Source organism: Malurus melanocephalus, unplaced genomic scaffold (genome assembly GCF_030028575.1).
Source record: "Malurus melanocephalus ecotype Western Australia unplaced genomic scaffold, MMel_1.1 scaffold_19, whole genome shotgun sequence".
Classification (NCBI taxonomy): domain Eukaryota; kingdom Metazoa; phylum Chordata; class Aves; order Passeriformes; family Maluridae; genus Malurus; species Malurus melanocephalus.
The window spans coordinates 3,111,604-3,134,051 of record NW_026623251.1 but is presented as its reverse complement, the minus strand read 5'-3'; the positions used below and the strand labels follow the sequence as shown (position 1 = coordinate 3,134,051).

The window sequence follows — 22,448 nt, the reverse complement described above, 5'->3', positions numbered from 1 at the left end:
TTCATTCTGATACAGTTTGATTTTGTGATTTCTATTTAGCTCCTCCATCCTCACTGGTACTTCACTTTTGGTTTACTTATTTTAAAGGACCTTTATTACAGCTGTTAATTGTGAAAGAAAATTCATATCAGCATTGATCCTCTCTTGCCACCATGTTAATGCCAGTTTTGAGGACACTGGCATCTTAGCTAATCAACCTAAAGGACCAGCGGCTGGAGGGTTTTGTACCATCAATGAGCTGTACAGMGGGGTCATTGCTGCAGCTTGAACAGGAGAAGCAAAGGGTAGTATGCTAGGAAAGACAAACAAGATTTTGGGGAGACCCGAATACAAAATGACAAAACGTTCCTAACTGTGCACTGAAGTTAAACTGTCTTAATCATTTCCCTGTCACTGCAGACTTTTGGAAGGGGATTCTCATCATCATTGAATGGCTGGGAGTTTTTTGCGTTTGCCATCAGCTAACAAAGAGTGCAGCAGATGGTCTCAGAATCCATTTTATAAACACCTCAAGCACCCAATACTTGAGTTTWCAGTCTGGCCAAGGCACATCTACCACAAGCAATTATTTATCAGACAGGAACTGACACACTGTGAGAAAGAACACTGTAACCTTCTCTACTGGATAAAACTAGCAACTGTGTTCTCATTATCCACATATTCTTTCTCCAAGTACTTTTTCCCTTGGATGCCTTTTCTTCAGAGATAAAGAAATTCCTCTGGTGAGAAAAACAGTCAGCTGCCAAAGACTGGTGATTAACCCGCCTCCCAAGGGAAATCTGCAGCCTAAAAAGACACCCTTTTATGAGACCATTCAGTGTTATACCACCTTATGCATACTGGTCTTCTGACTCCACCAAAGTACAGACTTTCTGTTCTGAACAGCAATATCTCTAAGCTGTCAGACAGACATTYAGAAAAAGTCCACATCCTGGCTCTGATATCATATATACTCCTCTWAAGCATAAAGTAATCCAAGCAAACCAGGTAAACCCAGATAACCCAGACAAAGGCTCCACTTCCAGAGATCTCACACTATCAAAGGAAAGAAAAACAATAGTGCTGAAACAAAGAGAAAATTTTCATCATTGAGTTCCTTTCTTTTTTTTTTTACATTGATCTGCACACAGAAACGAGGAAAACGCAAGTACAAGACTTTCCAAAACTTCATTTTACACTATGAACTTAGAAATTAAAATTCTATATGAATCCTATGAACTTAGAAATTAAGACTCAAAATGACACTTCATGATTGCCTTAAGTAACCTCTTGGAAAATCACTTCCAACCTTCTGAATGTATTTCCAGTGATTTCAGGAGGTTTAATTACTGCATATATATTCCACACAGGATTGTACCAGAAACAAGAAATCAAAGCTAAAAATCAGTGTTAAAAACATGGGAGGCCAAAGCTCTACATGATACTAACTCACAACTCAAGGATTGCTTGTGTCAGTTAAGCCAGCAGAAACAGTGCTGGCTTAATTGCAAATTGCAAATTTTCAAATATTCAGAATTTTTCAATTGGATGTTGTGCTGTTTTCTGTTTTATTTCATGGAAGTGAATGAAATACAGCCTGAACATTAGCAGGTTATTTCTCTAAAGGAGGTTCAGGCCTTGCAATACACATCATATTCAAACTTCACTCCCAGCTTAAGTTACTTCTAAGCACACCTTAGATTTGGCAGCCATTTTCTGGTTCTGAGCTTCAGTGAAAAGATTCTTCCAATCTCCAAAAACACTGTGAATATAGAGAACCGGAAATTATTACCTAAGAACCAAAGASTATMATTTAAAATAACAACAAYAAMAAMAAAAAAMCCTAACTTTTCTGTCTTATTAYCATATTTCARGATAATAACTTCCTTTTTTCTTTTCCTGTAAGAAAAAATATCTGATCCAAGAACACTCTCTTACATTTGTCTTATGTTTGGTGTCCTCAATAGAATGTGAACATCAAGCAGCCTCAGGAACTACTGGTCTGCCTTCATAGCCCTGGCACATGTCTTCCACAGCTGCAGAAGACTAGAAAAGGTGACCAGAAGTTGTGAAACCAACCCAGAAATTTAGAAGYGTGGKTTTCAACTGCGAGAGCTTTGKGTGCTKCAACCAGACACTGCCATAAGCTTCMGTTCACCTTTAATCTAGATTTCAGAGAGCCACGGTCAGAGGTTGCCTGAAGTTCTGGCCTGATCCATGGCTCAGAAGACACTGKTCAATCTGTGGAGAGTCTGGATTCCAAATGTTGGCTGTGGTCCACAGGCARTCACGAGGGTTATTTAAAAAAACCCAAGAAGATCTGTGGAGGCACTCTGTAGATCAAGTGCCAGGCTATCCCMAATACTCCCAGAACCTAAAATAAAATTCTTCTTTGTTCTAGTTGGTGCATTCTAGTGCTTGGTGAATTCCACAACAGTGGGTGTGCTACCTGTAGGACACTTCAGCTAATCATACTATACAGGGCTTTACTGAATGATACTGACCCTTGGGGTGAAATCAATAGACAGATTCCTGAAGCACAACTGGTGTTTCTTAAACAACACCCAGACCTGAAAATTGTACATAAATATTAATCAYCTATTGATCCCAATTCCTGTCTGCCCAAAACTAAAAGGTGCCATTCACCRCTCTGGCAAAATACAAACAAATTTACCTTTAAGAATTGAGCCAACAGCACCAGGAGTCTCCTGAGCTTTAACACTCACTGGCTGGAAAGTGTCCCTTCCTGCAATGGGCTGGATCTGCTCAGCCGTTGGGGAGAATCCAAAGAATTCARCTATCTGCTTTACATTGGCAGTCAGGTTCTGAAAGCAGTAGAGTGGAAGTGAGATGTGCTATACGCTTCCTCTAAAAAAGGGAGTTACCCATTTGGGATGTGCATTGCCATCATCTACTAACATTTCATTCACTGTTTTCTGTGTTGCTTTTCTGTTTCCTGGAGCTCTGCTTTTATATAGCCACACTCAATCTGTYGCTAAAATCAATTTGATTTTATTCTTTCAGAAACCTGTTCATTTCCTCTTAATTCCAGTAGATTTCAAGGAATGAGCTCAGATGTGTTTTGGCTGTCAGTAAACAGCATCTGCTTAACCCCTTTCAGGTCTTCATATATTATGACCATAGCATTCTTATCCTCAATGTATCCAATTCAGGCGACTTCAGGATCAAAAGAGGATCCCCTGTCAACTGGAAAGAAGAGAAAAAAGCATTGGTATGACCTTTCTTTCTAACTAGATACGTTTGTTTTTTTGTAAAACTGAAGAATTGCCTTCTGTTGTCTGTGGGTTACATCAATCCACACAAAAAGAACGGCCTGTCCTTTCCACTGCACTGTCTGTACAACTGAACGACAGAGGCCTCCTCAACTTTTGTAGGTAAACACTTTCCACACATAAAGATGAATCTCACTATATGCTTCCCTTGTCCGACTATCCTGTCATGTGACATCTCTCAACAGACAAAGCCTGACATCAGCCTAAATCYAAAATTTGGGTTGCTAATGAGGTATTTGGCCTAACATTGAAAAAGAGTAAAGACACAAACTGCCATTTCATTAATACTTTGAACCTGTAGCATTTCCTTCATACCTAAGTGGCAGAATGTTGACCCAATACCACTGTCCAGTTGCCATGTAATTCCCCCACCCTTTGCTGGAAGAGCAAAACACCCAGAAGCAAAGCATCTTTTGGACATTCTCCCCTCTGGCATTCAGCTGCCTCCTTCATCATGATGCAGAGCCATCAGTAAATTAATTAAGGCACAGCTGTTTTCCCACTGGCCCCATTCAGTTGTTTTTAAGATTTTTTTTCTGCTGCTTYTTCAGCTACAATCAGTATCTGTAACAATACAGAGCTGTCATGAATCCTGAGAAGAACTCATCCCTGGAGCTGTAACTGGGGATGCTTAGCACATTGTTATGGAAATGGAAAAATGAGACAACTGTATCTTTAGGGTTTCAAAACAACACTACYATCTGGAGGGGGAGAAAGAGGTCAACAATTTGAGATCACTCATCTACCCTGGCAACCAAAGTGAGAGTATAACCAAACATTCTGCAAACAATAAGACATTGTGAGTTATAAAATATTTTATTAATAAAGACATGCAGAACAAAATTATAATGTGACCATAATAAGGACCTTGTCACCACTTATAAGGTTTGTTTATGTCATGAAGCAATTGTAGAAAGAAGTAACTGGAAATACTGTAACATTGTCACAGAATACTATCCCATAACCACCTAGGACCTGGGAAATAGTAAGGAACTATTTTCCAACCTCCTGTCCTTTAGAAAACCACTGTTACAATCATCTCCCCTGCCCCCTTAAAATCCTCAGAGCAGGAATTACTTTACTAAGAAATCCCACTGAGTGCAAACAATACTTGCAAACTCAGCCACCAGGGAAAACAGAATTGSAAAATGAATGACCCTGTAAGAATGAGCAGCAAAAATACTAYATCTAATCTTACAAAACATTAGGAGGTGGAAGAAAGCACCTTACAAAGAAAATTAAGTCATTATTAAGGGAAATCTGAAGAGCTTTTCTTTTGGCAATGAAGTCAGTCCCATAATATGAGTGGAGCAATATCAAAAATAGAAGATGAAGAAAACAAAACTATAAAACAGAAAGAACACTACCAGAGGGAAAGGATGCTGTCATTTTAGGTTCTAAATACCCCTCTGTGGGACCTTGTCTGCACTAATATACTTTTTCATGTTAAAGACCATTAAATATTTGCATGGCATGGGGTTTTTTTGCGTGTCTCCATGATAAAACCAGGATCCCTTCTTAATATCCGTGAGCCTGATGCACAAGCCTGGGTGCTCCATTCCACAAATCAAGCACGCCAACTACCAAAAGTTTTTACAATTTATACAATTGAGCAAACAAAGGGATTAATGTTCCTTGGCTACAAGTGACATCATTCCCTTATAAATTAGTCTTCTATATTCTGTTGGTTAATGATTCTCTTGCTTCTCATGCTAAGCAGTCCACATGCTGTGGCTTTCTCTTCTTTTAGGCCCGTGGTATTGTTGGGTCTGTGGCCGTGAGCCGGTGGTCCCATAAACTACCTAGCATCACAAACTACCTTTTACCCAGCCAGAGGTGCGTTGGCATTATCAGTTTCTTCTTTATTTTGGGAGTTCTGCTGGATGTCTTTGTGGCCCATTAAGCTGCATTYTTTGTGTCCRTTWTGAGTAGCACATCTTTCTCCCCTGGCATTATTAACCTAGGTCTGAGATTACTGAAGTATATTGGGCCCCAGACCTTAATAAGGCAATTCTACCGATAAGTGTATTCCTAACACCTGGGCATGACTTAGCCCTCACTTGTTAGCTGCTATCTGCCTGCCTCATGGATTCATCTCTGTTTCTCGCTGACYTGGCCGGAAGGTATACAAAGACCAAAGCCCATCCTTTCTTGAGAAGATTTTTATATATCTCATATTTTGCCGCACCTGCCGCCAGGCGTCCCCAAAGGCTGGGCCGGGCCCTGCGGCCGCTCGAGCTGCGGCGGCGCCTGCGCGGTGCTGCGGAAGCGCCCAGCCCCGGCCATGGCGCGGCGCGTCGTGAGGGGGCTGCTGCTGCTGGAGGCGGCGGGGCTGCTGGGCGCCCTCCTGCTCTACCGCGCCATGGACCGCAGCCAAGGTGCAGCGGGGCGGCCGAGAACGGGGACGGGGACGGGGAGCGGAGGGGGTGGTCCGCACCGCGCGCGTTTTGTGAGGAAATCCTGCCGTGTTGGGATCAGGAGCTGGGCTCGGGTGAACGCAGGGACACGGCGCGGGGCTGGTTGGGCAGACCCCCGAGGATACCCTCGGAAGATACCCTGTACCTGTGGAAGGACGAGCTGCTGGTTTAGTTTTACCAACCCGAGCCCGCGAGCGATCCTTTGGGAGGCAGCACGCGACCGCACCAGAAGCAAATATGAATCCTGCGCGTTTTTTRTAGTAACGTCAGCGGGCCAGATAAGGAGTTAAAAGGGAGAGAGGCTGTCCGCAAATGAACAAGGAATTGATCAGTCCCATTTCAGGCATCTGGTGTTGAGCCCTTCAAGGGTTGCCCCGTCCGTCTCTGTGGGTCTGGGAGTCTGGAATTTGACATTTCCCAGGCTGAGGACAGAGCTGGCTGGCAGGAGGCTGCCAGCGTTCTCTTCCGATTATTAAGCTTCAGGCCCTCAGGTCTCTCACTCACAACTCCGTGCCGAGGTAACACAGAAATAAGCAGTGTACCAACTTGGTTATTACGAGGTTTGCTCTGCAGAACCAGCGGCCTTATTTTGCTTTCAGGGCTGTGCAGCACTGGTTTGACAGATGTGTCCCTGCAGGAAAAGAGCCTGTGCTGCTATCTGCAGCTGCTGCTTTGGCTGGGAGGGCAAGAGTCCACCCATTTCAGCAGTGCTRTGGTCTTTATGCCAAGTTCCAAGCCGAGCTTCACCTACACTGCATCAGTTTGCATGTTTTTCAAGATCCAGACGATGTTAGATGTTAGTAAAAAATTCTCCACTGAAAARGTGATCGCACACTGGAATTGTCTGCCCACGGAGGTGGTGGCATCACCATCCCTGGACGTGTTTGAAAAAGACTGGATGTGGCACTCAGTGCCACAGGTTTGGTTGATGAGGAGGTGTTAGGTCATAGGCTGGACTTGATGATCTTGAAAGTCTCTTCCAGCCTAGTTCATTCTGTGTGATTCTGTGTATGTCAGGCTGTTAAATTTCAGCTGTCTTTGCATTTTTATTAGAAAATATATATAATAAAAACATGGAGAACAGACATTTTCAGCCTATTGTTATAACTTGGTGCTGAGCTTTCATCATTGGTTTCTTTATCCTTTTTTGGTTTTAGATCCTAGTTCTTACATGCATTTGTGTATTTTCTTCAATTGCAGTGAGCTAATCTTAACTGCTCAGTGAGCTCAGATTTTTCCTGCTTTCTCTGTGCTAGTACTAGAATGGTAACATCCTTTTATGAGCTGCTGTAAATAATTAAAATAGCATACACCTGTTGTGATTTTCTGCTAGGTTGTCAGATTGGCCTATGGAACAATTCACTGAACATCTAAATCTGCACCAGGAAAATAAAGCAGTTTTCCCTGATTTTATTTGTATGTCAGTTCATGAGAGGCATGTAGCTTCCTGTGAACCTGTAGCTTGGACTTGGTTATTACAATTGTGAGGAACCTCAGAAAACAGTGTGATGATRGGGCTGCATGCACGAATAACCTGAATACAGTCTCTAAAATTATTTTTAAAAAATTAATTCCTATCACATTAATGAGTRGTGCTAAGCAAAGAGCTCAAACAAACTTCGATAAAACTAATTAGTTAGAAAAATAGTGCATTTAATTATTCATCTTAATATATGCTGGGAAAGTAACTGTGATTTATCTTTCTCAGATTTCAGATACACAATGCAGAAGAGGTTTCCATCAATTCTGGAAGGTGGGTKTGTAGTAGTTGGCTTCAGAAGGACGGGTGAAGCTTCTGTTGCATCTTAATTTGTAAAACCAACCTTATTATTGCTTAAAACTTTGCCCAGGAGACACTGCCTAAGTGTTTATTGTTAAGGCATGGCTGAAGTGCCAGACTGTTGATAAAGACCTCAGAACTGGAGGACTTTGAATAAAACCACAAAGTGGCTGGTCTTCAAATATGTCTAACTTAGAGCTGACATGGATTTTCCTATTTTTCAGTTTATTACAAATCCAATGAGTGGTCTGGAATTCATGGCATAAGGGAGAATGACCAAATGGCATGGTTAAGCAGCAAGAACTGAAGTAAGAAAGATGTGTGTTTAAATAAAAAACTCTTTAAGAATAATTATTTTTAAAATGTCCATATCAAAATATCCAGTTCATCTTCTTGATTTCTTGCCTTTGTACTTGTTTTTCAGCCCTCTGTGCCTGAACTGTTTCTTCTTTTTGATGATGCTTTTCACATCCCTGTTGTGAAGCCACTTGTCACGCTCTATTTCCCACTGGATCTGTTTGACATCTGTAGGAGGAAAGGTGAAAAATAAGGAGCCAATGGATACCTCTGACCGTGATGTGGCACACAGATCAATCATCTGTGGCAAGTTAAAACTTGACTGTTGTATTTATAAATGTTGATAAAGTTGCCCTTTTTTTTTGAGAAAGCTGTGGGTTTTTTCATTTCACAAAACAAACCCTACCATGTCAGAGTTTGAGACATTGCTTTGTATTTTACTAATGCTAGACACGCTTGTGTTTGGAGCAATGTTTGGAGTGCTCCTAACATTTTTCAAGTGACACTAGCAAAACTTGTAGAAGTCTTTACAAAGCTTTATTCAACTGGCATATACACAATTAATTACACTTATTCTGGGGAAGCTACTCTCTGCTTCACTGATACTGCATGGAAATGGTGCARTAGGTTGGTAAAGCCAGCCATACCTTATGCCTTCCCTTCCCAAGGAATCAAGGACACTTCACCTGAGCAAAATTCACACAATGCTTGACAAAGGCACACTGCCTGTCCCTGTTTACAGTATGAAAGGGCCAACAACAGCCTCTCCCTCTTTCCTGAAGCCTTATTCACTCCACWATTCCCAGATAATATTTAGCACTGGGTACCTCGTCACTGGAGAAAACTGTCACATCTTACTGACATTGAGCTACTGTCCCTACTGTGTGGTTTCTGACCCTGTATTTGACACTCAGTCAAAAGCAGGACATCTTTTCAAGTACAGAATCTGAAGGGAAATAAGGAAATTACAGCATTACAATTGTGTGCTACTTGTAGCATGTACTTACTCGCATTATCTCTGTTGGCCATGGCATTCATTCCAATATTGTCAAACTTAGACCCAGCGTTTTCATCCAGCAGATAGCCAAACTTTAAAGAGAGAAATTTTAGTACTCTGTTACAAAGCAACAGGTAAAATACTTGATTACTTTTTGTTAAGCACTGAACAAACTCACCTCYTCTGCAGATGCCAGTATACCAGCATCTTGGAGTTTTCTCTTCTTTCCTCGGCTGGATCCTTCAAAGAAAGAATATTCTTAAGAGAAAGAACTTCAAATTCCCAAAGACACTAAAACAAAGTTTTGCCATGTTTTAAATTTTTKAAACTTTTCTTAATRAGATCATCTGAACTRGCTGTGTTGGAAATTTTTGTTTCCCACATCCCCTAAAAGAATAGGGAAAGTTTCCAACCAAGAACTAAATAGCACAAATTAGTGCATCAGGTGTGAGTAACAGAAGCACAAACCACCAGTACAACTCCRTCCTTCTTCAAAATTCCTCTTTCAGCTCTTCAACAGCAGAYTGTTACTCCAAATTATGCTGGTCARGGGCTGACCTCCTTTTCATTTATGGTTTATTCAAATCTGAACCTAGATCCAAAATGTGGTAAGCTAGTGTAGTAAAACCCTCTGATTCCAAAGATTTTTGGACTCTGTATTAAGCTTTAATGTCAGTGTTTTCTTACCTTCCAGTGATCCTGCAAAATTCATGTCTTTCTTTTTCTTGCCCTTTTTACTGACAGATTTCAGTTGCTTGTCRTTGTTCAGGTCTGACAGAAAAAAACCCAGATACATCAGTCTGCAATTCTCATACGATGGAGATGTAGTTAAAGTGCACCAGAGACTAAAATTCCTTTTTAGGCATATTTGTCATAATGGTCCAAAGACTTTAAGAGGTAGTGCATACAAGAAACTCTAGTATTTCTTCAAGCTAGACAATTAAAAATTGGTCTGTGGTGTGCTGTTTTTCATTCTTTCTTCCACACCACCAGAAGGGAATGATATTAAGATATATAAAATACAAAAGCTAAAAGCAGGYCTTAGGTAAACCATGAATGTTTACATGGTAAGTTTGGTGAAATCCTTCTCATGAAGGATTGTGTTAACAACTGTATGAACAGTTTGCCTCCTCTACCATCAGTCGTCTTCCTGTGGCTTTTCCAGCCACATGCAGTGTATTCTGTGTAAACTGTGCTTTTCAGTTAAAATAAAACCATGCAGGTGCAAGAATCAGTTATTATTACAGTGGTAATGAAAACTTGAGTGCATAGCTGTATTACAAGAGTAAGCTGTTACTTGTGAGACAGCAATTTAAATAAAAACTACTTCATCTAAAAAGAATCAACATTAACCAGGTTTAAAGAAATACAAAAATTTTCAATTACCAGATACTTTTATCTTTAAGCTGTTTTAATGTCTGCCAATTGCAGCAAGTAATTAGCATATAAAGCTACTTTTGTTATGCCAATGTTTTCAGAATGAAAGAAACACATCTCACTTGGAAGTTTTTATACAAGAGGTCTAATTAACACTCCTGCCTAGGAGACTGTGCCAGGAAATGCTTTTCTTAAGACTTCATTGTACAGTGAARGACTTGTCATTTCTTTGCTTAACAGCCAAGCTTTCCACCTAGATAACTAAACTGGAATTTGCATATGTAGTTACATATCAGATAACCTATTTTTAAAGTTTTTTCTTGTTTCTCGGTAAGAAAAGGTATTTTACCTAGGTCATTATCATCTTCAGACACATCCATAAATACACCTGCCTCTTCATCCATATCCTCTTCAAAGTCTTCCTCCATACTTCCTAAGGAGACTTCCTCATCATCCAGATCACTGAAGTCATCTTCATCATCAGAATCCTCCCAGTCAGCACCAGATCCCTCACCACTTTGGCCTTTCTTGCCACCTTTGGTTTTCTTCTTTATGTTACTATAAGAAGATGTAACAAGCTTAGCACTTCATCTGGATAAAAACTGTTTGCATCTAGATGACATTTACCTACTTGCAAGCCCTATGTTAGGAAAGTTCAACATCACTGCAAACTAACAGAATCGTAGGCTGCGACCTAAAATATAYTCATTACACACTCAGGTATGTTTTCAACTTTAGCATAGGGAGTTGCATTATAAAAGTCAAGCATTTTAAAGTAGYTCTAAAGAGAATCCTATTCTGAAATTAGCAGAAATGTCAGCTTCAGTATTTTATCYTCTCTGTGTCTTTGCTCCCTTTCAGAAAGTCCTTTCTGTAAAACACACAAACTGCTCCATTAAACGCCAGTCTAGATCACAAAAATGTTTCAGGTTTCACTAGGTGTTTAGACTTTAATTCTGTCACCTCAAGAAAAAAGTCCCATGCAAATTCAAGCACCACATTAYAGGTATTTTGAGTAAAATAGAGGCTGCTTAATCATTTACAATTGGACTTGATCTTAAAAGTCCTTTCCAGCCTAAATGATTCTGTGATTAAAGAGACTGCTGACTTCAGAACTGAGCTCTGTGACTATGGATTCCAGAAAGCTTATTAACTGTTAGGTCCAGTTACAACCAGTCCTTATGGCAGCAGTGCCATTCTGCCTCGTTTTGMTTTCTTTTGTACTTGGTAATTCTCAAATAGAAACCTGAGACAATGAAAAACAAGATTTTACCTTGCTTACTGGGTCACTCCATTGTATAAAACAAACAATTTTAAAAAATTAATAAATACAATACAATAATACAGGTCGTACATAAGACCAGCAGACTATAAGCATCCCCAAGATCATCACAATCCATTATGGAAYATGCAGAAAAACAGAATTATTTAAAGTTATACTGTCTTTTTTGCAAAGTGATATTCTGAACCTTTCTGAAAAAGATCTATCCAGTTCCACAGAGTAAAACTATGTAGATATTAGAACAGGAGGAGTAAGAACTAATTTGAAGTCTTACCCAGCAAAATCAAGGTCATCCTGACCAACAGTGGCATTATCAGCAGCTTCRAATGTATCTAGGGAGAAAGAAAAATGGTGTTATTACAAAACAAGCAAAGAAATACGAAGTCATTGCATCCAACAAGTACATGGACCTGTTGCAGAAAGTGCAGAGAAGGGCCACAAAGACAAGCAGAGAGCTGGAACACCGCCCCTAGAGTTGGAGTCATTCAGCCGGGAGAAGAGAAGGCTTCAGGGTGATCTTACTGCGGCATTCCAGTACCTTAAAGGACRCTACGAGAGAGCTGGAGAGGGACTTTTTCCAGGGCATGTAGTGACAGGACAAGAGGGAATGGCTACAGACTGAGAGTTTAGATTAGCTATTAGGAAAAAAATTGTTAACTATGAGGGTAGTAAGGCACGAGGTTGCCCAGAGAAGCTGTGGATGTCCCATCCCTGAAAATGTTCGAGGTCAGGTTGGATGGGGGTTTGAGCAAACCGGTCTAGTGRAAGGTGTCCCTGGTCATGGCAGCAACAAGATGATCTCTAAGGTCCCTTCCAACCCAAGCCATTCTATGRTTCTAGCATTGTAAAATATCTACTTTTCAGATATAGGGTCATAATTTTAAGCTTCTCAATTTATGAAGCAAATTCTCCTTAAAGATACTAACAATAAAAGACAAACACACTTAGTAACAGATTCTTCTCATAATGACTCAAATTCTGATACAAGAGTTCGGAATTCTCTCAAAATGCCATACRAAGTACGTGCTACAGGAAGAGCTAAGACTACTGCAGAAGTTTTCCAACGACCTTACAAAACTCACARCGTCATGAAAGTTGTCAGAAAAAATGAGAGAAACCAAAAGCAAGATTGAAAAAGGCCAAGCAGTAAGAAAAAATAGAAATAGTTAGAGAAAAAGAACAAAAAGGCATGAACTGCACTAGGAAAAGAACAAAAAGGCATGAACTGCCATTCATGAGCTTAAATTCAAAATCAGACAATTTCCAGCTGCTCAAACAAGCTCACCACCGCAGTGATGTGAGCAAGACCTCTTACAAATGGCCACCCAGCTGGCTTTCAGAGCAGGTAGTAGGAACTGCTGGCTGTAGTAGCATAGAAGGGCAACTTCTAGCCAGTTTTTGCCCACTCGCATACTGGGCACTCCTCTATCTGGTTCTTTCACACAACATAAACTRTAAAATGGGTAAATAATGATTTTGAAAAAGCAGGGAATACTGGGATAGTTACTGCAAGGAAGAACACAGCCTTACCCAATGCTCTTTCAAATTCGTCATCATCCACATCTTCCACACTTTCTTCATCATCCAGACGCTTTTGTTTCTCTCTCTTCTTATCAAACTTGGAATAAAATCTGAAATAGTATATTGCTCTCAGACACAAAATTACAGCCCATGATCTTTATGACAACTTTTTTAGTTAAAACAACCTGCAAATTATTTCCCATGTATGTTGCCAGTTGAAAACTGTGATGGTTTCAAACATATCTAAAATCAAGAGATTTGTATTTCCTTTGTTTTTCAAAGCATCAGTTGCTACTGTAATATTTAAACAAATGAAATTTCACTGGCCAAAGGTGCCAGGAGTTATTTTTAACATAATGARTTTATAAAAGGGCATAAGAAAGATGTAAACATCTGCCTTAGACTGATAAGGACGAAAAGATCAAGTTCAACTTGAATATAATAGGGAAAAAAACTATAAAAGACATTCACCCATGAAGWTTTATTATATTTTCTCCCATAGCCCTCTTTTTTGGGTCTTAATTTTACCTTCTGTCAGCCATTTTCCCCTTCATTTCATGTTAAAGAACCACCAAACACARAAGGAAATCATATACAAAAGGGTACTTTGTTAAGACTTATATGTACTATCTCCATTTCAGCCATCTCAATGTAACAATACTGTTAGCTTTTAAGACAGAAAAGTTTTTAAGATGCTTTTCTTTAATCTGGAAATCAATATCAATATTTTATTYTTTTATTTATTAGTATTACATTCCTCATAATACTTAGTATTGACTAATTTAAAATAAATAAAGTTAATTCAAACACATTTCCTAAGGAGACACAGGTAACCAGTATTTTGATCTAATAAAAACAAATCTTTGCCAAATACATATCACTTTTAGTACAACTACATTTTTATATCACAATCTTAAAGGTAATTAAAAAAAACAGAGAACTATGAGTAATAAAAGACTATATACTCTGCAAAATAGCTCTGRCTTCTTTATGCTTTGTTCCATTCTAATAAGCTTTGATGCTAATGACATAAACAAGCTATATTCCAGCTTTCATTATCTATACCTCTAATGTGTAAGAATTACAACCCACAAGACATTCACCATTACTCATTACGTAAGACTTCTTTATTGTTATGTCCACTTACTTAATTTTGGACTACAAGCCCCAATTGGCCTTTGTTCACAGGTGATATTCTTTCCTAAGCGCTTTGGACAAAATGTTAAAATTATGTCCAAGAAAAGCACTATCATCTTAAGTCACTCAAATTAGCCAAWATTTGTCAATACTTGAAATACCAGAGTATACTCACAAAACACAATGGGTTTTAACTGCATTTAAAAAACAGCACTTAAAAGGAATATTCAAAAGTATTTCATTACCTGTGAAAGAACACTTCATCCACTGGGATTTTGCTTTCGTCTTTGGTCCGGAATTCCTTACTGTTGACTGTGAAAACCAAAAAAAACTGATTTTACCTCAAATTGAAATGATGGTTATTTTTTTCAGAGGTTAAACTGCACACACAGAAGCAATGCAGACACACGGTGTCAGCCATTCAGTAATGGTGAGCTTATCTGAAAGCCTCTTCAGATGAATACAGTGCACTTAGTTTACTCCAGTGTGAAGTATGGAAAAGACCCTGTGGAAAAACTGAGGTGGCACAGCCCTAACCAGGTTCTCAGTTACGTGTCAGCATGCAGGGAGTTACAATAACCTACAGCAGGAATGCATTTAAAACAAAAACAGGGAAAAAAGTAGCGAGTAAGAACTTGTCACGAACTAAAACACCATAATAACTTCTGCCCTGCATTCCCTGGCAGTAGAAATGCTTGTCAGCAGCTGCAGGGCAGGACCATATGCCAGCTGAGCACACTGAGCAAGGGATCAAGCCTCAATATGCCTCCATTTCCAAGGAACTGAGGCACAATATGAYTGCAACAGCAGATCAATTAGGATAATGATCAGATTCCCTGTGGAGGAGCTTTTTACCCTCTCACATTCCCCTTCCCTCCTCCTCAATCAGAGGAAATCAAAGGAAAATCRAAGTAAAAAGAGCACATCTCTGGAAATGACACAGAGACTACCACAGAAGAGGTACCTCTTCTGTCCTCAAGCAATATGTTTTACTCATGGTTTGCCCTGTTGTTTTAGCTGCTGGTTCTTACCACCAAATACTGCTCTYAATTGTTGGAAACAGTGGGACCAGACAAAAGGCATTTTATTTCTGGAGGCAGGAAGGGTCTTAGCACCTTACACCCATCCTAACAACAGCTGCAGCTGTGCCATTGTATGGAATAATCCATATCATTTAATGGAAGAGCTTAATGTGATTTAAATAATTATACTGATGCATTTTCTGGTATTTTAACCCTTTTTTTCAATCATAATAAATAGAATAAAAATGGCTGTAGGATAATTTACTTTCTCTGTATCATTTTTTCTGAAAAGGATCCAATGGATCCAAAATTCTAACAGTGGAAATTCCATACACCCTTAACAAGAAGATGAAGCCTGATTCTGAGCACTGAGCACTACCACTGCACTTTCTTGTATTGCTAAGACAAACAGCATAGACAGTGCAGATGACACATCTACATCAACCAACCAAGGATTTTTTAGCCATMATAATCTTAACTGAGAAGGGGCTGACTTACCTGCAAGATTCTGCATGTCTTTCATAAACTGCTTCTTCTTCGGCTGCATTACCACACTGCTGGTGTTTTCTGTATCAGAATATAAATCAGAAAGAAATTTCCATTTTATGACTATTGATATAGAACTGTTAGGAGTGGTTGATAGACCAGTGGGTTGTGCTGCCATCCATAAAGACCCCAAGAGCCAGGAGAAAAGGGCTGACAGGAACCTCCTGCAGTTCARCAAGGGGAAGTGCAAAGTCCTGCACCAAAGGAGGAACAACCCCAGGTACCAGGATACACTGGGGGCTCCCCAGGTGGAAAACAGCTGGGCAAAAAATACCCTTGTAGTCCTGCTGCATACCCAACTGACCATGAGCCAGCACTGCATCCYCTGCAGCAAAGAAGGGTGATGGAATTCCTGGAACTTGTCAGACCACACTTGSAGCCCTGTGCCCAGGTTTGGGCTCCCCAGTACAAGGCAGACATGGGCACACAGAAAAGAATCAAATGATGGGTTACCAAGCTGATGAAGGAGACTCCATCTGAACAACAGGAAATACTTTTTCACTGGGAGGGCAACTGTGCGCTGGCGCAGGTTGCACAGAGAGGCAGTGCAGTCTCCACTCTTGSAGACATTCCAAAGTCATCTGGACAGTCTGCTCTAGGTGTCCYTGCTTGAGGCCATGACTGCCARAGGTCCCTYCCAACKYCATCCATCCTRCAGCCTTTAYATTTCCCTCTACATTTTAAATCCCTTGCTTATTCCTGCAAAGTCAGCAGTTCTGCACTGTGGGTGTGAGGGGCAGCAGGATGTGACTGTCAGCTGGATCCAGGTTGATCTCTCCTACAGCCCTGACCCCACTCCTCTGTTCCACCACATGTACCCCAGATACTTGACAAGGCCAATCTGAGAGAATGAGAGTTTGGACAGCACTTATAATCAAGATGACATGGTACAGAGAAGTGCCTACCTTTGCCTTTACTGAGTTTGGGGTTTCTGTACACAAAGCGATCCAAGAATCTCATTAACGTGAAATCCTGCAAAGGGTCACCAGAGTACTGAATGTGATTTCCCTGAAAGAAGGAAAAAACCAAAAACCATTAAATTTCTCGTTTTAGAAAGACACCATCTAAAACACAGAGGACTCAATCAGTTCAAGATCAATATTAAAACACACTTTTAAACTATAAAGACTTGGGGATACTACACCACATAATCCTGACCAGATTCTTCTTTTTGCAATTGCAGTATTTGCCTAACTAAACCACACCTCCTTCACTTTGTTTCAGTGATAAACTGCCTCACAGTGTACTGTGCTAACAGCAATTGATACTCAGCATCATTTCAATACCATTTATTCAAATGAAAAAGAAATCTTTTAAATATGTATTTGTACGTTTGAGCAGTTTTGGCATGCTACCACAATAGTATTTAAAAGAGAATTTTTCCTGTAGTAGGATTCCGCATATTAAAAATAAATAAATAAATAAAAAGATACAAAAAAATATCTAATAAAGCTTTACGAATCGTATTAACACCTACATGTCTACAAAATTAAAACCTTTGTGAGCAGACTCCTTTGCATAAAACACTGTAATTCCATTAAAAACTTGGCATTCGAGTGTATCATAGAGCTCTGCAGAGCTGCTAATTCCCCACAAAGTGCAAAGAGACTTCATAATGTGTTTTTTCAAATGGTATAAAACCTAACATAGAAAAACAAAAAAGCAACAAACTAGTAAATGCACTTACTTCTAGAATTGTTTTTGCAAACAGGGCCACAGAKGGATGAAAATGTTCAGAAAGCTGAAAAACAGGAGTCATTTATTTATTTCAAATTTAAAAGTATGTTCTAAGACCACTCTTTCACTTGCCAAATAACAGATATTGGTGATATATACATAGTAGAGCAAGGCTGATGTATTCTGCCCCTTAACAAYTTAAGAACTTCAAGTTCTAATTTTTTATTTCCATTAAACACATTCTCACAATTTTATTTGTCAACAGTAAAAAGCTTTAATAATCAAAGCTGATGTCCAATAGTCAAAAAATATTATTACTGTCCAAATCTCCACTAAAAATTCCTATTCCCTACTCAAGAATACCAGTATTGTATGGATCATATACAAGCTTCAAGCTGAACGTGTCAGCTTCAACCTTTCTGGTGTTAACTCAGATAGCTACTCCAAGAATAACCAGGTTCATTTTCCTCTCTTTGWACAAGGTAAGAAACACAGCAACAGCAACGTAAGAGCTTCTTACCTTCTTCAGTTCCCAAAGGCTTGTCCTTTCAGCACCACAGTATAAAGGACTTCGGTGCATAGGATCATAAGAAGCTCCGTTCTTCCTGCCTGAGGGGTGAARGAGAAGGAAAACAACTTAAATTTTCTCAGGCAATTTAAGAAGAGTATTATTTCCCCTGACAGTAATGCTGCCCATCACTCCCAGCTGCACAGGCCAGGGGCACATCTGGCAGCAGGTAAAGGCTGTACCCAGCAGCCCTTCACCAGTGTATAATAGGTGGACAAGCTGATTTCCTACCTCCTTCCAAGGAAGGCCCTGAAAACCCACAGCCTGTTCCAAAAGGTGTTCAGGGAAGAGTGAAACTGGGCACAAGTTCAAAGCTGGACAAACTGTTCCAGCAGGCTTTCCAAGAGAGAGAGCACCTACACATCCTGACCCTGGCTACACTGCTTAGAAGGTGTTTGAACACAGAAACAAAGAATTCCAAGCCTGTTTACCAGGCAGTTTACATTGTTTAAGGCACAAAATGTGTTTATTACAAACTGCATAAACTGAAATATAGTAGTCATAGAGTCTTTTCATAACTGCTGAAGTAAGAGATAAATTGCTCTGACTGGTYGCTTTCAACCAAACTTCAATCTAAAAACTAAAATAAGGTTTTAATCACCTAATCTTACAACAACTCTTGATCAATGTGTTATGGAATGTCRGCTCTTAAATGATATATTTTCTTGCTGATTTACCTCCCATATTCAGATGATGCACCCACGAGGCTGTTGAMTTTGAACTGTTTGTTTTAGAAGAATTTTCCGCTGTATTTCTCTTTTCATCTTCTACTTCTTTGTCTGCATCCACAAATTTTTCCTCATCCTCTTCAGCATCTTCTTGATCCTTAAAGCACTCTTCATCATCTGACTCCTAAAAAACCATAAAACATTAAAATTAGCAAACAGCTTTTCCTTTCCAGATTTACTCTGAYTTTTTAGAAAAATGCACATAAAGTTCTTGAGAAACTTAAATCTAAACAAATAATGGTTCATGTTTAAGAAATACAGATTTTTGTCCTTGATACAGCACTTAAAATTAAATTTTACTGCCTAGAACAAATAACTGTCCCTCCCCACCCCAAGAAACATAACATCTTAGCAAGCCYGCAGGTTACTAATAAAAGGTGCTTATGAAAATAGCTCTTATTGAAAAAGCAGTGAGATATAGAAATTATCTTGTACCATGTGATCCTGTAACTGGACCCTTAACTCTGGTTTTACTTTCAGCAGCTCAGACAGAAGGTACAGGGTTCCACAAATGAAGGGTGGCATTTGTCCACAAGTTACTTGAAGCAGCCTCTTCACAAAGGCCTTCACACGCCGCGACACTACATCTGCCTTCAGAGACTTATAGACAAGATTAAGAAACATGGATGGCTTGGAGCACGTTGCTAAAGCGGGATCTAGAAGCTTCCTGTAGGACACACAGGAGAAAATATTGCTGACTGTCATGAAGCACACAAGAGAACAACTGCAAGTAACACAATTATCTACATGTTTCAGAGTGCCATCTAAAAGGCCAGTGACAGTTTGCTTCCCAATACTCAAAACCATTAAGATCAATACTGAATTGTCAAGAGTTGTGTGGTATTTCTGGCTATGTATGAAATACTGAAGATTTTAAAAAAAAAGCTGCATCAGTAAAAAGAATTTGTAAGAAAATATAAAGAAATTGAGTTCATCTGAAGACACTTTCAAAATTTAAGATATTCAGTGTTAAGAAACTAATCTTATGTCTTAATATATTTTTAAAAATAGAAAGAAAATGGTTAGAAATCAGCACACTTCACAATCAGATCAGACATTTATACCGGCAGGTTTATTTTCTACTCCAATTTTTTCCAGTGAGGCCCTTAAATATATTGAACATTCTCAACCTGAGTTCCCTTTTTAAATAATCGKAACTTCCCCTTGGTCAACTAAACAGAAGCCTGTAAAGATCCTATAAAACATCTAAACAATCAGCTGGGGACAAAAAAAAACCACAGTATTTTCATAACACAAGACTTTCCAACTACACAAATAAAATAATCTAAAGAATTTGTTAACTCAATATTCCCCCTCCTCAAAATGATTTTTGAAAAAGAAAACAAGATTTTAGGCTATTTATAGGCCTAATTTACAGGCTAGTGTCTGTAAAAGTGATTTCAGAGGAAATAGCTATCAACTAGTTTCAAGTAACATCTGGAATTAAAGCAAGCCATCAAAGGAGTGGCAAAATGCACATGTTRTATTCTCAGGACCTATCACTATATTTTGTTTTTATTCCCATGTTAAGTCAAAGAAATCACATACATTTTCTTCCAGCTCATACAAAACATCAGAAATCCTAGCCAATGAGACACAAAACTAGAAAGATATTAAAAGCAAAGTAAGTGTTTCTATAACTTTAAATTAATGGTGTCTACCTTTTTWAATGAAATCTATATAAAAAATGCAAACGTGCCACTTACTTGTAGAGCGCTGCRTAGTACCTATCAGATACAGTCTGCTGAGAGTCCATCACCTGGAACAGCAACATGAGGGCCTGGACACTGGTACTGAAGTTCACAAGATGCAGAACTTTGAACAAGGTGTTCATCTGCTCTTTCACTTTCTCATCCCCAGTCTCAGCGTAAGGGTAAGCTCTGTTTACCCCACAAAGAAGAGCACTGAGCATTTTGGATTCAACATCTTTTTTCTTAATACAGTTCCGGAAAAAGCAGAAGTACAAAGTTATCAGCTTGTTAGCCAATGCACTTTCTTCATGACTGAGGACTATCTGATTTAGAAAGCAGATGGCATAATATTGAGTTTTCACATTGATGTTTGAGCGGTATAAAAGCCTCTCCACCTCACAGCACACTACTCCCTTCATATTTGGATGCTTGTGAAGTAATGTCTCTAAAAGGTAGGAGGCTTTGGTGGCRATCTTGTTCTGAGGGTCACCCAGTTTATTCACCAGCAGAACCAGCAGAGCTTTCTCCTGCTCGGGCTTGTTACACAGAAGCTCATGGGAAACTGCCAGCGCTCGKGATTTTGTGGCTGTCAAACAATCATGGCTTAATGTTTCCAATGCCTGCACGAAGTCTGCTATCTGCAGCTTCAGGTGATGCTCAAAGTACCAAAGTATCAACCGCCTGTCTCTTGAATCCTTGTTGCCACTCGACATCTTCACTATGTTGTTAAGTGGTCGCTGCGAGAAAGACCACAATTTCCGATTGTCTGGCAAGATATCTGTAATCAGAAGCTCCTTGAAAGTATCCAAAGCCATGAGGCTCTGCTGCCTGCTGCCTTTTTTCTTTATAAGGTTTATCAAGTTCTCCACAAACTGGAGACTGTGAACAGCACTGTCCTGGATGAGAAGGGTCATCGCCGCCATCCTGTCAGCCAAGGTACCCGAGGACACAACAGTTTTCATCCACGCTGAAGAGGCCCCTTTCTGATAGTCTGTTTTATTCTTAAACAGGTCTGTCTCATGTTCATACAGCTTTTGGGCCAGGGCCTTATATTTGGCCAAAAGTGTCTGATCCTGTGGCTCTGGAGAGAATTCGTTGGTGTATTCTAAATCATACCACTTACCTCCCGGTTTGATCAGTATTGCTTGYCTAGCATGAAATTCAAAATCTTCTTCCAGCCTTTCTTTCTTTGCTGAAGGCTGCTGACCCTGATCACTGCCAGTCTGCTTTTTCTTGTTGTCTTTCACACTGCTGGCCTTTTCCTTTCCTTTTTTTTCTTTTTTCCCCTCTAGGGAAGGAGGGTTAGTCTCCTTCTTGYTTTTCTCTTTCTTTGGAGGCTTCTCTTTCTCCTTGCTGCCACCATCATCCTCGTCCCCCTCCACCACCAGRCAACTCTTTGCATACTTGTGGAGCCCCAGGGAGCTGACGAATGCCTCCAGCTCCCCTTCCTTCAGGTCATCCATCGTGTCCTTCTTGCCGCCATCCACCATCTCGCTCTCCTCGTCCACAGCACACAGCATGAGGTAATCTTGCTGCAGAGGCAGTGCATAGCTGTCACGGACAGATCTGCTGCGAGGTCTCCCAAGACTCCCAAGGACTCCCCCCAGAATTCCAGAATTGTTTGGGTTGGAAAAGATCTTAAAGACCATCCAATTCCAACCTCATTGCCRTGGGCAAGGACACMTTCCCCTATACCAGGTTCCTCAGARCCCCRTGCAGCCTGGCGACACCTCCAGGGATGGGGCACCCCTAGCTTCTCTGGGYAACCCGTCCYRGYGCCTCACCACCCTCTGAGCAAAGAACTCGCTCCCGCCATCTGCGTGGCACCCCCACGTCCCTGCCCCGCAAGGGCCCGTCCCGGGATGGGGGTCCCGGCCGCCACGTGCTCCCGCTCCCTCGGGCCCGCTCCCTCACCTTGGTGCCGCCGAGGCGCAACACCTCGTCCAGCGTGAACCCTCCCGCATCGCCACCTGCTTCTTCATCGCGGTCGTCGTCGCTCTCCTCCTCGCCGCTGTCRCCGCCCGCCTTTCTCGGGGTCCGCCCGCCGAAGTCCCAGAGCGCGGCCGCCATGGCCGCGGCCGGAAGAGCTCCCGCGCACCGGCGTGACGCGCGTCCGGCGCTGCCCGGCCCCCGCAA

At 40.5% G+C, this 22,448-nt stretch overlaps 2 protein-coding genes and 1 long non-coding RNA gene across 3 annotated transcripts; 1 reads left to right on the top strand and 2 right to left on the bottom strand.

Annotated features, from left to right (window-relative positions):
* Positions 1 to 1,610: 1,610 nt before the first annotated feature.
* SULT6B1 (sulfotransferase family 6B member 1) lies at positions 1,611 to 5,417 on the bottom strand. The gene is given in 6 exon segments (XM_057389704.1): positions 1,611 to 1,655; positions 1,657 to 1,741; positions 2,626 to 2,804; positions 3,092 to 3,143; positions 3,849 to 3,973; positions 5,385 to 5,417. Coding segments are annotated over 6 exon segments (519 nt in total).
* A 118-nt stretch (positions 5,418 to 5,535) lies between these two features.
* Positions 5,536 to 7,958, top strand: LOC130588829 (uncharacterized). Its single transcript, XR_008967032.1, has 4 exons — positions 5,536 to 5,650; positions 7,398 to 7,442; positions 7,694 to 7,777; positions 7,894 to 7,958. It is a non-coding gene; the product is annotated as an uncharacterized LOC130588829 (long non-coding RNA).
* CEBPZ (CCAAT enhancer binding protein zeta) lies at positions 7,771 to 22,399 on the bottom strand. The gene is made up of 16 exons (XM_057389776.1): positions 22,227 to 22,399; positions 20,328 to 21,844; positions 19,057 to 19,288; positions 18,571 to 18,745; positions 17,846 to 17,934; positions 17,336 to 17,389; positions 16,554 to 16,656; positions 15,601 to 15,669; positions 14,326 to 14,392; positions 12,953 to 13,053; positions 11,697 to 11,754; positions 10,490 to 10,698; positions 9,451 to 9,534; positions 8,942 to 9,003; positions 8,774 to 8,855; positions 7,771 to 7,994 (listed from the first exon to the last, which is right to left on the bottom strand). Exons 1-16 carry the CDS (start codon positions 22,380 to 22,382, stop codon positions 7,855 to 7,857), a joined length of 3,198 nt encoding a protein of 1,065 aa, XP_057245759.1. The 5' UTR covers positions 22,383 to 22,399; the 3' UTR covers positions 7,771 to 7,854.
* Positions 22,400 to 22,448: the final 49 nt, after the last annotated feature.